Below are 14,068 nucleotides of genomic sequence, written 5' to 3'. Positions count from 1 at the left end.
CTGTCCGTTGTGTCTGTTATGTCGGAGATTTCATTTGATTTTCTTTTAATTGTGAATTAAATTAATTGACAATTGAACAGGCTGATAACTGGTGAAATCATCACAGTCCCAGAGCCGGTTAACTGTTAGCTTCATACCACATTTCCTTTCAAATCTCATGCTGATCATCTTTGATGTAAATTGTAAAACAAACTGTAAACTAGTGCAGCTATGTATACTGTAAAAAGAATCCTAATTTTATGGAAAATAACTGAAAATTTTACAGTAATTTTCTCACTTTACATTGTACTATTCTGCAATCTTAGAAATCGTTAAATTCATTCATCAATGAACAATGCCAACAATGCTAGTGCTAATGAAAATGGGGGGCAGCTCTACAGTGCACACGTACATCACTACCATTATAGTCATTACCATATACTACAAGTATAATATATCATTGTTAGCATTATAATTAGCTACTAATGCTAGCAAGCTAACCCCAGCCATCTGTGTTCTGTTTGTCCTTGTTTTTTTCACCAATAAAGAAATAAATAAAATAAATAAATAAATAAAATGCTAATGCTAACGGGAGCAGCGGCTAGCTCGCACCCCCAGATGCGGCCTTGTCTGAACGACTTAGCCCCCGACTCAAATTAGGCTCAAAATGATTTTGAGCTTATAAAGTGATGTTTACAAATAATTCCAATATTCGTAAATCAAACTTTGTAAACCTGGAAAATAAATCTGCAGGAGAAATTCAAGTTTGTGCATGTGAAAACAAATTGTGCTTGTGACAAAGAGATTTGTATTTGTTAAGACTATGAAGCAGAACTGAACAAATGATCAGTCGTGAGGTTCAACAAAGACACAGGGAAAGAAGAAATGCTTTTGTGGACGTCTGTGTTCAGAGACAAAGAGCAGACAACTGTAAAACTCAGTGAGCAACATTCCCAGAGTGAGACACTGACAAGTACAAACTTTGATCCTTGTCACTTCAGTGTCACTGTGGGAACTTTGAAAAATGAACACCATGTTGTATTGAAGAAAACTTCAAACTTGAGATTCAGACCAAAAACACATAACGAATCAAATGCTGGGTGTCTGCACTCCTCACTGCTACTCGCTCCTCTGTTTCCTGGATCATTTTAAATCTGATAAATTTATATTTTGAGCGGATTTGAGTTGTAGGGTTTTAATGGAGAACTGGAATATTAGGAAAGGTCGGACGGAATCTGTTTGGTCACCTAAGAGAAGTTCAGTGAATTTATATCCTGCAGAAATATCAGGTAAGAAAACATTTACTCTATTGTTTTGGTGACGTTGTTTGTGTTGATGTCGTTTATTTCGGATTAAATAATGCTATAGACGGATAAACAAATGTCATTAAGTATGTGTGTTTATACTGCGTCATTAACGTGTTAAAGTGAAAAGCTAACTGTGATTAGCGCGCTAGCCATAATAGCATTTTATTCAATGTAGAAGCAGCTAATTTTACTGTGTGTTGCTAGTATGTGTTAATGTTGTCAGCTGGTTTAAAGCTTAAACGAACTGATGAGAGGTAAATGAGTGAAGTGAAAACTGTCTTGTTCACACTTGTACACTTAGACAGAGAGGTCTTTTTTCCATCCAGTGCACACGTTGTATTTCATTTTATATTTTGTACAATGACAATGAAGATGTTCTCTCTCTGTTTCTATTTGTGTGTCTGTAAGTTCTTCCTTAAAGAGGACCTGACGCCTCAGTTTGCTTTATTGGCAGGTATTTTCACTTCACAAATTATCAAACACTTCACCAATGGAATTAAACGTTAACAACTGGTGTTGATTTTGACCAATTCTGTGACATGTGACACCTTTAACATTAAGTATTTGCTGTTTCAGATTCACCACTGCAGCTGGTCAACAGTGCGTCACGCAGTTTGTAGTTGAGGGTTCTCAGGTCACAGTCGAGTATCCCCCATATCCCAGTTTTTCATAATTGCTAAAACACATTTCTTGAAACCTTTTGTCGCTTTTCTCAAAACTGTAAAAATGATAGTTTGCAGAAACTTGTCCTGCCGTCTCATCACACATTGTTTGAGGGTTGAGTTTGGCTGGTTTTGGTGGAGGGGCTGCCGTGGCAGACAGCCAGGCTCTTCTCAGGAAACCGGGGCAGGCAGGGAGTGGTTCCTCTTTCCTTATCTGCTTTCCTGACCTCCACTCGGATCACTGCACTGTTTACACCCTTCCTACGCTGACTGGGGATCACATTAGCAGTTCACACAGTCAAGACTCAGCTTGAGCACAAACCCTCACAAACCTCACACCCATCTTCAGATGGATGGTTGTACTTTCACAGCACATTCCCACAACTGTGAGAAAGTGAGGGATCAAAGACTGGATGACTGAATGTGACTGAAATACACAAGCACAAGAAGTAATAAGTACAAGATCATGGTGTTTTTATCTTCATATCTTTGACACTGGGAAAAACAAGTTTAATTCGTGGGCAAGACTGAACTACACTGAGGACACTGAGAAATTCTCCAGAGGGAAATCAGGCTGATAATTTGAGAGCCCTGTTTTAGAGCAAAGTCACATTATCATTATCATTGGGTTCTGGGTTTTACCAGCACTGAAGGCCCAGAGTGTCACAGAAAGGCTGAGAGGAAAAGCTAAATGACTAAGCTAATCAATTAGCTAACAGGAAAAGGAAAAGCAGCTGGAAAAGCAGATGGAAACTGAAGGGGGAATCCAGGTTTGTATTGTTACTTTTTAAAATATTTTCAAATAGTTTTTCAAATTCATTCATGAATTAATAAATGTATTTAGTGGTTTATTTAATGGCTTTTTAAATCTTAAGTATTTATTGATGGATTAATCATTCATTTATAAATTCTTTTAACAATCCCTGGTCCTCCAAAACTACGACACGGTCCAGGTTTTGACCTCGTCTTGTTTGGAGCTTCTTTAGCAAATTCTTGTAGCGATCAATATCAGGGTCAAACTGCAGAACATTTGGATTTTAAGTGTCTTATCTCTCTGATTCCTCCCTCATTAGCTTTCATCTGAACGTTCATAATAATGCAACAAAGGCAGGAAGGGCGTCTTTTACCTTGGAGGGCAGCTCTAACTCACACATTAACCAAGAGGTGGAGAACAAACCTGGAGCATGGAAGACTGATTAACAGCTACACTGATAAAAAGAATCAAAACACTTTATTCCAAGTAAACCAACACATGAATATCAACACGCTGCCACACCGAGTGCGGCAGTGAAAGCTGGTAACAGTCTCCAACATGTTACCCGTTTACTGTGCGTAAAAATACTTCAGTTTCAGATTCAATCGGAGCTCTGTCAGTGTCCGTTTGAAGTGGAAGAAAACGACCAGTGAGGTGCATTCAGACGCCGAGCTCTGCTCAACATGTATCTGAGGACGGACACTCGACTGGACACGCAGCCAAGGACTATTCCTGCTGGACCAAATGGGCCTGTCAATCAACAGATCCACACATCCACCGCAGCCGTCTACAGGGAGCTATGTTGGTGAAGTCACAGCTTCCTGCAGCCAATAAGTCTCTCCTCTTACGGCCACATGGAGCCACTGAATTTAAAATCATGTTTATTCTTTTTTGGTGTATCCACGTTCTTTCCCTTTGCTCCTAAGTGCTAAGCAGACAACTACAGAATGTTTTATCACAGTTTAACTTTAAGCTTCAAAAAGGCAATTTTCAGTCATGAATAATAATAATTCTATAGGGTCCAAATTACAGTCTGTTACCAATTCTGTTGCCAAACTTCTGGACTAAACTCCCATTGTGCAACATGGATACTGTCACTGCAGGTGCAATCAACAAGTTACACTTACTCTCGTTATTTTTGATGTTCTTTTTTGAGTATTTTTACATGAGTAATTTTAGTCTTTAGTATTTTTATTCCTCCGCGCCGGCGACAGTCAGAGCAGCAGCCATATTGTTTATATGTTGTACGTCCCTCTCATTCTCGTTGACACAATATCTCAGAAACGCCTTAAGGGAACTTCTTCACATTTGGCGCAAACATTCACGAGGACTCTGGGATGAACGGGATTAGATTTTGATGGTCAAAGGTCAAGGGCGTGGTGACCTCACAAAATGCAGTTTTGGCCTTGTGAACGCGATATCTGCGTAACACCTGAAAGGAACTTCTTCAAATTTGGTAAGAACGGTCACCTGGACTCCAGGACAAACTGATTAGACTTTGGTGGTCAAAGGTCAACGTCACGGTGACCTCACAACACAGACTTTAGTGGTGGAGGCATACACGAGGCGGTAATTCTAGTTTCTCGTTAATTCTAGTGATGTCATAGGGAGGTGGTTGTATGTTTTGCATGTACAGGCTGCGAAGTGCCCGTTACAGAGGGAATGTATTGTATGTAAGGACGTATTTTTACACAAGTCATTTTATTTCAACTTGAGTAAAAACAGTACTTTTCACTGAATAAAAATATAAAGACTGATTGTTTCTTAACAGAGAAGCAGCACATATTTTAACAAATTACAGAAAGCATCGTTTGCTCATCATCCCTCTTTAAGACGTCAGTGCTGCTCTTCAGTGTCACTGTACTTCAGAAGGACTTGAGAGGGATGTTGGCATCCAAAGTCCACAGAGCAAAACCAGTCCCACTGTCCTCTGGGAAACACTGGCTGACCTGAGCAGTTCCACTGGGATGATCAAACTGGACAGGAGTTGTTGTGCCTCTTTCACAGCAAACACAATGAACCAGCAGACGGTATGCAGCACACAGTTCCCACGCAGCCTTAGATCCAGCTCACGTTTTATAGTTCCCACTCTTAGTACATCATCTCTTCTTCTTCTGCTGCCGCAGCGTCTTTCTCCTCTTCAGGATCATGGCGTGCAGCTTCTGCAGACCTTCCTGTAACCCCTCACCGATGATCGCACAAGAAGGCTGAAGATGCCAGGGTGTGGCGCTGCTGAGCTCGCCAAGAGCCAACATGCTCTCCATCTCAGCCAGACTGAGCGAGTTCCTCAGGTCCTGTTTGTTAGCCACCACCAGAACTGGCACGCCCTGGTTCTCCGCCAGTCGTGTGATCTTGTGCAGCTCTGTCTTGGCCTCCTCGATGCGCTCGGTGTCCACCGAGTCCACGACAAACACGATGCCATCAGCGCAGCGCGTGTAAGAGCGCCACAGAGGCCGCAGCTTCTCCTGGCCACCTACGTCCCAGAAGTGGAAGGACACTGTCTGCCGGCCACCTCTCACTGACACTTTGATCTTCTCTGTGTTAAAGCCCTTAGTTGGGACAGTGTTCACAAACTCATTGAAGCGTAGGCGATACAGTACGGTGGTCTTGCCCGCACAATCCAGTCCGAGAATGACGATGTGAAGAGCCTGGAAGGACGGGAGGCAGGGGAAGAGCGAGTGATGATCTGATAATCCGTTCCCCATCTTGTCATACAGAGCAGGAGAAGTCGTCACCAAATATTCACCACGTTGACTTTATTCCACCAGGAACAGCAGCTCCAGCCTGGCGGGGTCAACACAGCACGCATAATGAGTCAAAGCACACAGACGCCCATCACCCCACTGCCTCACAAAAGACCAAACACCCAACAAGTAAGTATATCCCCATCTCCCTCTGGACCGCAGATCCTTACATTATCCTGGTGGCGAGAGACGCATGAGAAATAAAACAGCAGCACATTTGCACATGTAGTGCCACAGCAGCCAACAGGGATTTCATACGCTAATTTCTATTCAGTGTGTGAATCAGTTAACAACAGGATGAAGGCTTTTGAATTCCACTGAAATCCCAGATTTAGCTGATTATCCAGTCTTCAGGGGCTGATCAGAGGAAGGATATTTTAACAACAACACCCCAGCAGACTGACATGGAGATATAGCTTTAAAAAAAAAAAAAAAAAAAAAAGGTGTTGCTTGGCAACACAGACTGGCTTGACTCTTATACTGAAAGGATAAGATGAAAGGATTTCAATTAAATCTGTAAATGAATAAATCCTTGTTCATCTGCAAACACACGTCGCAAAGCAACCGTGACAGAAGATATTTTGATAAATGACATACATTTCATATGTGCAGTTTGCATTTAGGCATTGGGTTTACAGCCTGTTGTGCAGTTGTGGAGAGACAGGACTCTGTCAACAGCTGAATGGTCACACTGTACTTTGGTCTATTGTTACTCCATTTATTTAGTCTATTTATTCTTTATGTGGATGGATTCGATTGCAGAAATGGGTTCTGGGATTAATAAAGTATTCTGAATCTGAACAAACAGTGGACACTTTTGTGGATGTGGAAGTTTTAGTTTATAACCCGAATTAAGGATTGAGGAAATGTGTCCACACTCATAAGACAGATAAAACCTGTTCATTTAAGAGTTTTTTTAGTGGAGTCTGATATTTATATTCCTTTGTTCTAAGTTCAACATGAGGACAGTCAAAGCTTGTTCATTTTTTTCTTTTTAAATGGAGTCTGGCATTTCTCTCTGGTTCTAAGATAAACAGAGTCAGAGCCTGTTAATTTAGTTTTTTTAATGGAGCCTTGATCATAGTTTTCTCTGGATCTAAATTAAACATGAGAAGAGTCAAAGCCTGTTAATTTAGGAGTTTTTAAAATGGAGTCTGGCATATAGTTCTTTGGTTCTGACCCTAACACCAGACCAGGCTGGATTGGAGGCTATGATGCCAACAAGTGTCCATAAAAAAAAAAAAGATAACATTTAAATCATAACAATTAAATTGGTTTCATTCGGCCCAGTGTGGCTGCACATTTACATAAACCCTTATTATATTAACGTTAGATGAAAACAGAGGAACGGCTAATAAAATTAATTTTAGCTGCATGTGTCGCCAAATATAATTTTAACAGCAGTTATCACGTTGTGTTCTACACTGAAAGCACAATTCATAGTTATTATGGTGAACTTACCGTGACCGACAGTGTTAATCCATCACTGACAGTGAGTCCGTACAGGAAGTGGATTATCGGTTCTCGCTCTGATCATATCCTTCGATGAACTGAGACACGCAGCTGGAAAGACTCCCTCTCCATTCTCCTGGAGCGCCAAGCTGCACAGAGACAGAGCTGACGGTTTTCAAAATAAAGCTTCAGAACAACTTCACATCATGCACTTGTACACAGTCTGACTGTTCTTTCACAATAAATCTCTGTAATAAAGATAATCTGTAAATGAGGCTACTATTTAAAAAGTTTTAATATTATTGGCGAATGTTTTGTGTTTGCAGATATTCTTGTAGGGATCACACACAAAGATTTTATGAGTAGATTTATTTTTATTTTTGGGGTAGAGGGTTTCAGTTTTCCTAATTCAGTTCCAAAACATAAATATACTACAATTTCCAACCTCAACTTTAAACTTGGAAAAGACTTGAACATCCTCCTCCAGTGTCAGATATTCTATCTTAAATGTTTCCTGGCCTCACCCCAGTGTTTAATTGTAGTTTGTGTCAATATAAAATCTAATCATGTCACATTTTCTTGTGGCGGACACGCTTTAGTTCAAAACGCACTTCACGTTTATTGTGAAGGAATGATGATCAGTTTTCCGGTTTTATTCCGCCCAACAATGATTGACTTGACGCAGCTCCACTTCGCGGTCTGATTGGCGGTGGACAACGCCTGCCACGGTCACGCGCACAGTTGAACGCGCACGTTCACGCACGTCACCTGTTTCTATCACTCAAACAGAGGCAACTTCCAAAGAAGATCCTGGATTGATCTGGATTGAGGCCACCAGCCATTTTTTATTAACTTGAAAGTGTTTATTTTATTATCTAATTTGTCCATGTCTTGAACAAGCCTACTACTAATAATACAGTGCAATACACAAAGCAGCACTTACTTATCATAATAAAGAAAAAAATAATTTAAAGGTTTAAAATTCAGTTGCTCTAATAGATAGATAGATAGATAGATAGATAGATAGATAGATAGATACTTTATTTATCCCCTAGGGGAAAGTCATATAATAACTAATGCTAATAACCCCAGCATTACACTAACTTACAGCACTGAGGATGGTTACATTTCTGTGAAATTAATTTTGCTTGATTGATTGAAGGGACATTTTTATGCCAGATTTTTAATAATAATAATAATTTCAATGAAATTATTTTTAACACTTTTCATAAGAGAGATGCAGCTCAAAGTGCACTACAATAAAATAAAATAAAAAATAAAAAAGTACAATAAAATAAGGGCGAATTGAAGGACAATGAAAACAGACCATAGAAAGACAGTAGATGATTAAATATGAAAATGAAAATAAAAACACTTAGAAAACTAGTAAGAATAGTAAAATATGAGAGGATCAATTAAAAGCCAAGTTAAATAAAAAGGTTTTCAGCTGTTGTTTAAAAATGTTCACTGAGCATCTCTTACAGCTCTTAGCAGGTGTCAAATACTGTTTCCGGCTCTCGACTTCCTTGTTCAATTTTCATTGTACAAGTTGGATAATGGAACAAATTGATGCTTTGGTGCGCTGGATTGAATTGCATGCAAAGCGTTAACAGCGTTTAGGAATCATCGGCTAACGAACAACAAGCTCACAAACGTCAACATACATTTGCACTTAGCACAAGTAGGACAATTAAATTAGACAATACCCCCTAAACTGGCATTTTTCATTATACAACATGAACAACTGCAGAAGAATTATTGCCTAATAACCCTAACCCTAATATTTTGCAACAGTATTATATTTTAAATGTTTTATTTTGATATACAAATAGCCTTTAGTTTAGGTACAACAAAGAATTGTCCAGAAGAACCAAAAATCTAAATGATTCTCAACAGCAAATAAGAGAAAAATATCACTAGTTTTTGTTTTTGCAACAAAACCTCAAGGTTTCACAGCTGTACCTGCATGTTCTCCACAAATCATCTTCATGTTCCACTCTGACCTCATGTGGACATAAGAGGTAATGACAATGAAATGAGAAAAATGCTGAGTTGCTTGCCCACAGCTACAGCTAACATGAGTCAGAACCACACAGCTAAAAACCAGAGAATCATGTCTCTTTAAATATAACTTGTTTAACACCTATCATGCCGGTGGTTGTTTGACGTGGAAATCTACTGACTTCAGTATGATTCTGAAATAACATCTATGGGCTCAGATAAGGATCAATGTGATATTTTAACTTATGAAATTATGTTCAGAAATAATTTCAACCTCTGTGGTTTAAATTATTACTTTATATTTAATATATTATACTTTATATTGACATGACATTGGTCCAATGATAATTTACAATTTTTTATCTTCAACTCTCTACCTCTTTATTGTGAGTGTGACAAACCAGATAAGATTCATACAGGAGTCACATATTAGAAAAGAAATTATAACATGTATATAGCGCACTACTTTAAACACATGATTGAAAAATATCACATTTTATTTACGCCAAAATTCTTTTTTTCAGATTTACATTTCCTGAAATTCAACACAGAATGTGTCTGTATTGATTCTCAGTTGTTTTAAAACAGTTACCTCTTACTGCCACATGAGGTCACTACTAACATTTGAAACTTATTTCTGGTGTAAGTGTTACCACACTGTAACCTTGACCCCTGGCTGGGAAAAGCTCACCCCTGTGGTGGTGGTGAAACGAGGCCGTGACCCTCCCATCTTCAGAGGGTGGTTCCTGAGCAGGGTCCTCTCTCACTGGGACTCTGTAAAACTTTAACAGAGATGAACTGATGAAATATTATTCTTCATATAATCAGTGTGTTAAAAGAAATAAGTTCAGTGTCAATATCCTTAGGACCTGAGGGCACTAGAAAGTGTTGATATTTTTTAAAAGCAAACTCAAGACCTACCTTTATATTCTGGCTTTTTATTGAATTTTATTTATTTATGCTTCTATTTATGTATATACTTTAAGTTGTTTTACTGGTATTTTATTATATGGTTAAACTGTTTTCCTTCTAATACCCTACTTTTATTAATTTTATTTCTAATTTCATTTTTAGTTGTATTCTATTCCAAACATCTCCTCTCTTTTAGCATTATATTATTTTATCTTTATTTCTTTGTCTTAATTTTTTGTGATTTTTAATATCTTACCTTTCATGGTTATAATGGACCAAAAACATTGAATTTTTCCATTTCTTCCCCCATTTCTCCATTATAATCATGTATATCTTTATCTATTATCCGTCTATTGCATTTCCGTTCTAATAATGCTTATTCGCTGCTATGGCAACATAATGCTAACAATATGGTAACATCATTTTGCTTAGAGCACCAGTTTTGCAGGGGAACTGCAGATCCAGACATAAGTCTCCCCTGTGACTACGGTCTGGGAGCTGAAGCAAGAAAGGTTAACACAAATAATACTCTGCTACTATAATATTATAACATATTCATGTAACACCTCATCAAATCAGCAGGTTAATAATAATAATAATAATAATAATACGATACATTCTTTCTCTCACTATCTGACTTCATTTCCTTTCATTTTATTTATTTTACTCACTAGTTTTAACAATTCCTTATGATAATGAATTATTTTCCACCACGTAGTCCTCCTCACCTCATGTAAACCTAAGGTTGGTAGCTCTTTATGGGAAGCAGTGATTACAGCCTGAACCATCATGATTCTAAGTAACTGGGGAACAAACTTTTTTTTTTTTTTTTACTGCACTAAGATCATAAACCCTTGAATATAAAAACGAATCATTGAAATCGGCAGAGAAATAAAAACATTATGAGGCTTTTCATTCAGAACAAACTGCAGCTCCCTCCTCCGTTTGCTCCTTCTTGTTTACAGGGCAGTGTTCTCCGGTCCAATATGGCGGCGACGTTGACGCAGACGTTAGCCTGCGGCCTCTCGTGAGCCTCCTTCAGGAAACTTATTAAAATTACTTATTATTACTAGTAATTTTAGCCAATTTGCAGTCGGTAGCACTTGTTGTCACCTGTACAGCCTCTTTATCATCGGCCTCAGACTTTCCCAAGATTAGTGTAGTGAGCTTAGTAAACGCTTTGGCCACAATACCGAAGATGGAGCTAGCAACAGGTGAGTCGCTGTTTGGTGCCTCATGAGGTGGCGGTGTTTTCTGGTTAGCTTGTGTAGCATTAGCCGCATCGGTAGCCTTCACTCCACCGTAGCCGGCTCTCTCGGAGCATTTGGCTTTGTTGTGGTATATTGCCAACTTTTGGCCAGATAACTCAAAGAAAATTGGGCTCTTTGTCGGGTTTCAAGGCTAATTAAGTTCTTTTCACTCGGCCATTTTCGTCAACCACGTCACGTGACCCCTGTTAGTCTTTCATTTTTTATTTTCTATTCCGGTAATAACATAAGGACATAAAATAATCAACCAATCAAATTGCTTTACTAACGAATCTTTCATTCATAATCCTCTCTCTCCCTCTCTGGACCTACGGCTTGTAATCGGCTGACTTCAGGTGTTTTCCATAACCAATCAGATTTCGTCACGATCTCAACCAGCCAATCGCGTCGTCGCGGTTTCCTAAACTCTTCACAGCCCCACCCCCTCACGGTCAGACCTGCACTGCTGTTAACGTGACTTCAGTAGAAGTCGCTGTAGCTGTGATGTCTGTAGCTCAGGAGGGAGGACAGGTTGGCGATCAAACCGCAGCTTGTCCAGTTTCATAATCAAATTCAGAAAACTTTATTGAACATTGTCTTAAAATTGGGCGACTCAGTCAATCACCAGATAGTGTCAGCTCTGACAGGTATGCAAAACCCTGGATTTGATTCTGTGACAATGTTTTTTATCATATAATGACAATATTTTTAATTCTTGTTTTCTACAGTATCTGCACCTGGCCGCTACAGTGTGGTTAAGATTTAGTGAAGATTGGGGTGCACAGCAAATAAACTATAATAGTGTTAAGCAACTAAAACACCTGGTTATTGAGGATTGTGATTACAATCAGAGACAGTCAGGGGGGGGTCCACTTTTTCTCCAGGATAAAATGGAGCCCAGTACAGCGCAGGTGATTAAGTGAGGTGTTACATTCTTTACAGTATCTTCCCTGTTTCACTAAATCTGTGTAATAAACAACTGTGTAATTGTAATTTACTAACTTGAATTTAACATAACCATAGTCCACCTATTCTTATGTTAACTTGTACATTATTATAACACATGATAATTTCATAAAGTTTTAGTCTCTTATCTAATACTGCATAATTTTATTCAAATATGTAATTTTCTGAATATATATTCAGATCTTTTATGTTAATTGTTAACTTTATTTTGGAGGGGTGGCCGGGTTGTTGATATATTGATGAAAAAACGTGTCTCTACAACAACTAATCCTCCATTGTTTCACTGCTCATGACTGAGCACCAGTGTTCGCCAGCATTAGATCATATAAGACATTTTATATTGGTATTGGGCCTGCTATCAGCTAGCTAACATTAGTTAGCTAAACTGTAACTTAAAGCTAAAGTTAGAAACTAGTTAGAAACATTAACGTCCATCATTTGTGTCAAAACTCTTTAAGAATGTAAAGTGTATTAAACAAGCTAGATAGTTAGCTACTGGTATTTACATCTACCTACAGTGTCTTAACTTGCTTGTGTGATGTGCGGGACAAACTTTCCACCTTATTATTTAAAGGACACACTACTACTACTAAACTGTAGTGACCTTTGAACAACCTTAAAGCTAAAACTCAGAACTTTAACCTTTAACCTGAGTAGAGCCAAACCAATAGAAAATGTGTCCCTGTCCAACAACCTGAGTTTAGAATGGCTTCCAGTCAGACAACGGTTACCTGAAGAGGTGATGTATTTGTTAATAGATAAAATCTGCGTTGGGTCAGAGTGTGCTCCTTCAGCCTGGACAGGAGCAGTATGTCCAGCTCAGGCCACAGCTGCTCCATCAGGCGGTGGGGCAGGGTGGGGTAGAGCAGCCGGCCAGCAGCCCTCTGTTTAAATGAATATCAATCATGCCTCCCAGGCCGAGCTACCACCCCTCTGTCACCTCGGGGCTGCGATTGGTTCAGAGGAGACCAACCTGCCGGAGACCGGTGAAAGCTGCTGCATCAGTGTCCATTCACTGACAACAATGAGGCTAAATAACTAATGAGCTCTGTCCGAGCTGAGGTGTCTCTCTCACCCTATTCGCAGAGTAGCTTTGGACATGACCAGCAGCCATCCATGGGCCAAATGCTGGACCAGGAAATCTAAAGAACAGCAATGCTTTAATTAAAAAAAAACATACAAATTTTAGCTTTATCACCAAAGAAGAAACATCGTGGGAGGACACAGAAGAAGAGCTTTCCATTTGGATTACTTTTTTTATTTTTATCCATTTGATGTTTTGAAGGTTCTGAGTGAAGCTTTAAGAAGAAGAAGCTTTTAACGTCATGGAGGTTGGAATGAAGAAACCAAGACTCTTCCTCGTCTTCCTGACAGCTTTCTCCTGTTTGAGTGAGTATGGTTTTTCTTTTGGCTCGGTTCAGCTGTGAGTGAAGGATGAAAGAGAGAGCAGAGGATGCTGCTGGAGTTCCTATTGTTCTGCTTTGACTTTCAGTAAAATGACACTCAAATCTTCATCATCCAGTTTATATACAGATAAATATAATCATCATCACAACGGCTTCCTCGTTATTGAAGATCAAATTGTTCCTGATAAAACTTGCCAGTAATTTTAAATCAAACTACAGCACGTCCCAGCAGCTCTGACATGTCATCTCTGTGTTTGAACATACTTGGAGGAAAAGGTTTCTGCTCTGTCCTCATTTACTAATCCAGGTATTACCAGCAAAGAATGACTGATCAGTTCCGCTCAGCCCAGATGACTGTGAGCTGTTGTCAATATCTATGTGGATGTGTATTGATTGTCACTGATCCTCTGCACAATAGGCACAATGTGTAAACTCAAAGTGACTGAAAAACATCTGGATATAAACTATAAATATCACGTTTCCATAAGAACTGTGGATCTCATTTACAATTTGACACATAATTCTTATCACAACATCACAACTTCTTTCCTCTGTCTTTCCTGAGCTTTCTGCCACATCTTGTGGCCTTCCCAGAAAGAGGGGTCAAGGATGAATCTTCAGCACTGATGCGATTTAAA

The 14,068-nt window shown here is 39.1% G+C and overlaps 1 protein-coding gene across 1 annotated transcript; it reads right to left on the bottom strand.

Moving 5' to 3' along the window:
- Positions 1-3,199: 3,199 nt before the first annotated feature.
- Positions 3,200-7,036, bottom strand: LOC111230603 (ADP-ribosylation factor-like protein 4A). Its single transcript, XM_022757395.1, has 2 exons — positions 6,908-7,036; positions 3,200-5,486 (listed from the first exon to the last, which is right to left on the bottom strand). Exon 2 carries the CDS (start codon positions 5,405-5,407, stop codon positions 4,802-4,804), a length of 606 nt encoding a protein of 201 aa, XP_022613116.1. The 5' UTR covers positions 5,408-5,486; positions 6,908-7,036; the 3' UTR covers positions 3,200-4,801.
- Positions 7,037-14,068: the final 7,032 nt, after the last annotated feature.

The sequence above is a fragment of the Seriola dumerili genome, unplaced genomic scaffold (genome assembly GCF_002260705.1).
Source record: "Seriola dumerili isolate Sdu_G_001 unplaced genomic scaffold, Sdu_1.0 BDQW01000273.1, whole genome shotgun sequence".
NCBI classification, from domain to species: Eukaryota; Metazoa; Chordata; class Actinopteri; order Carangiformes; family Carangidae; genus Seriola; species Seriola dumerili.
The sequence above is the reverse complement of the archived record's forward strand: the minus strand, read 5'-3'. Positions and strand labels throughout refer to the sequence as shown.

Excerpts from the sequence above, each read along its gene's own strand:
- LOC111230603 (XM_022757395.1), bottom strand. The coding sequence starts at position 5,407 with ATGGGGAACGGATTATCAGATCATCACTCGCTCTTCCCCTGCCTCCCG.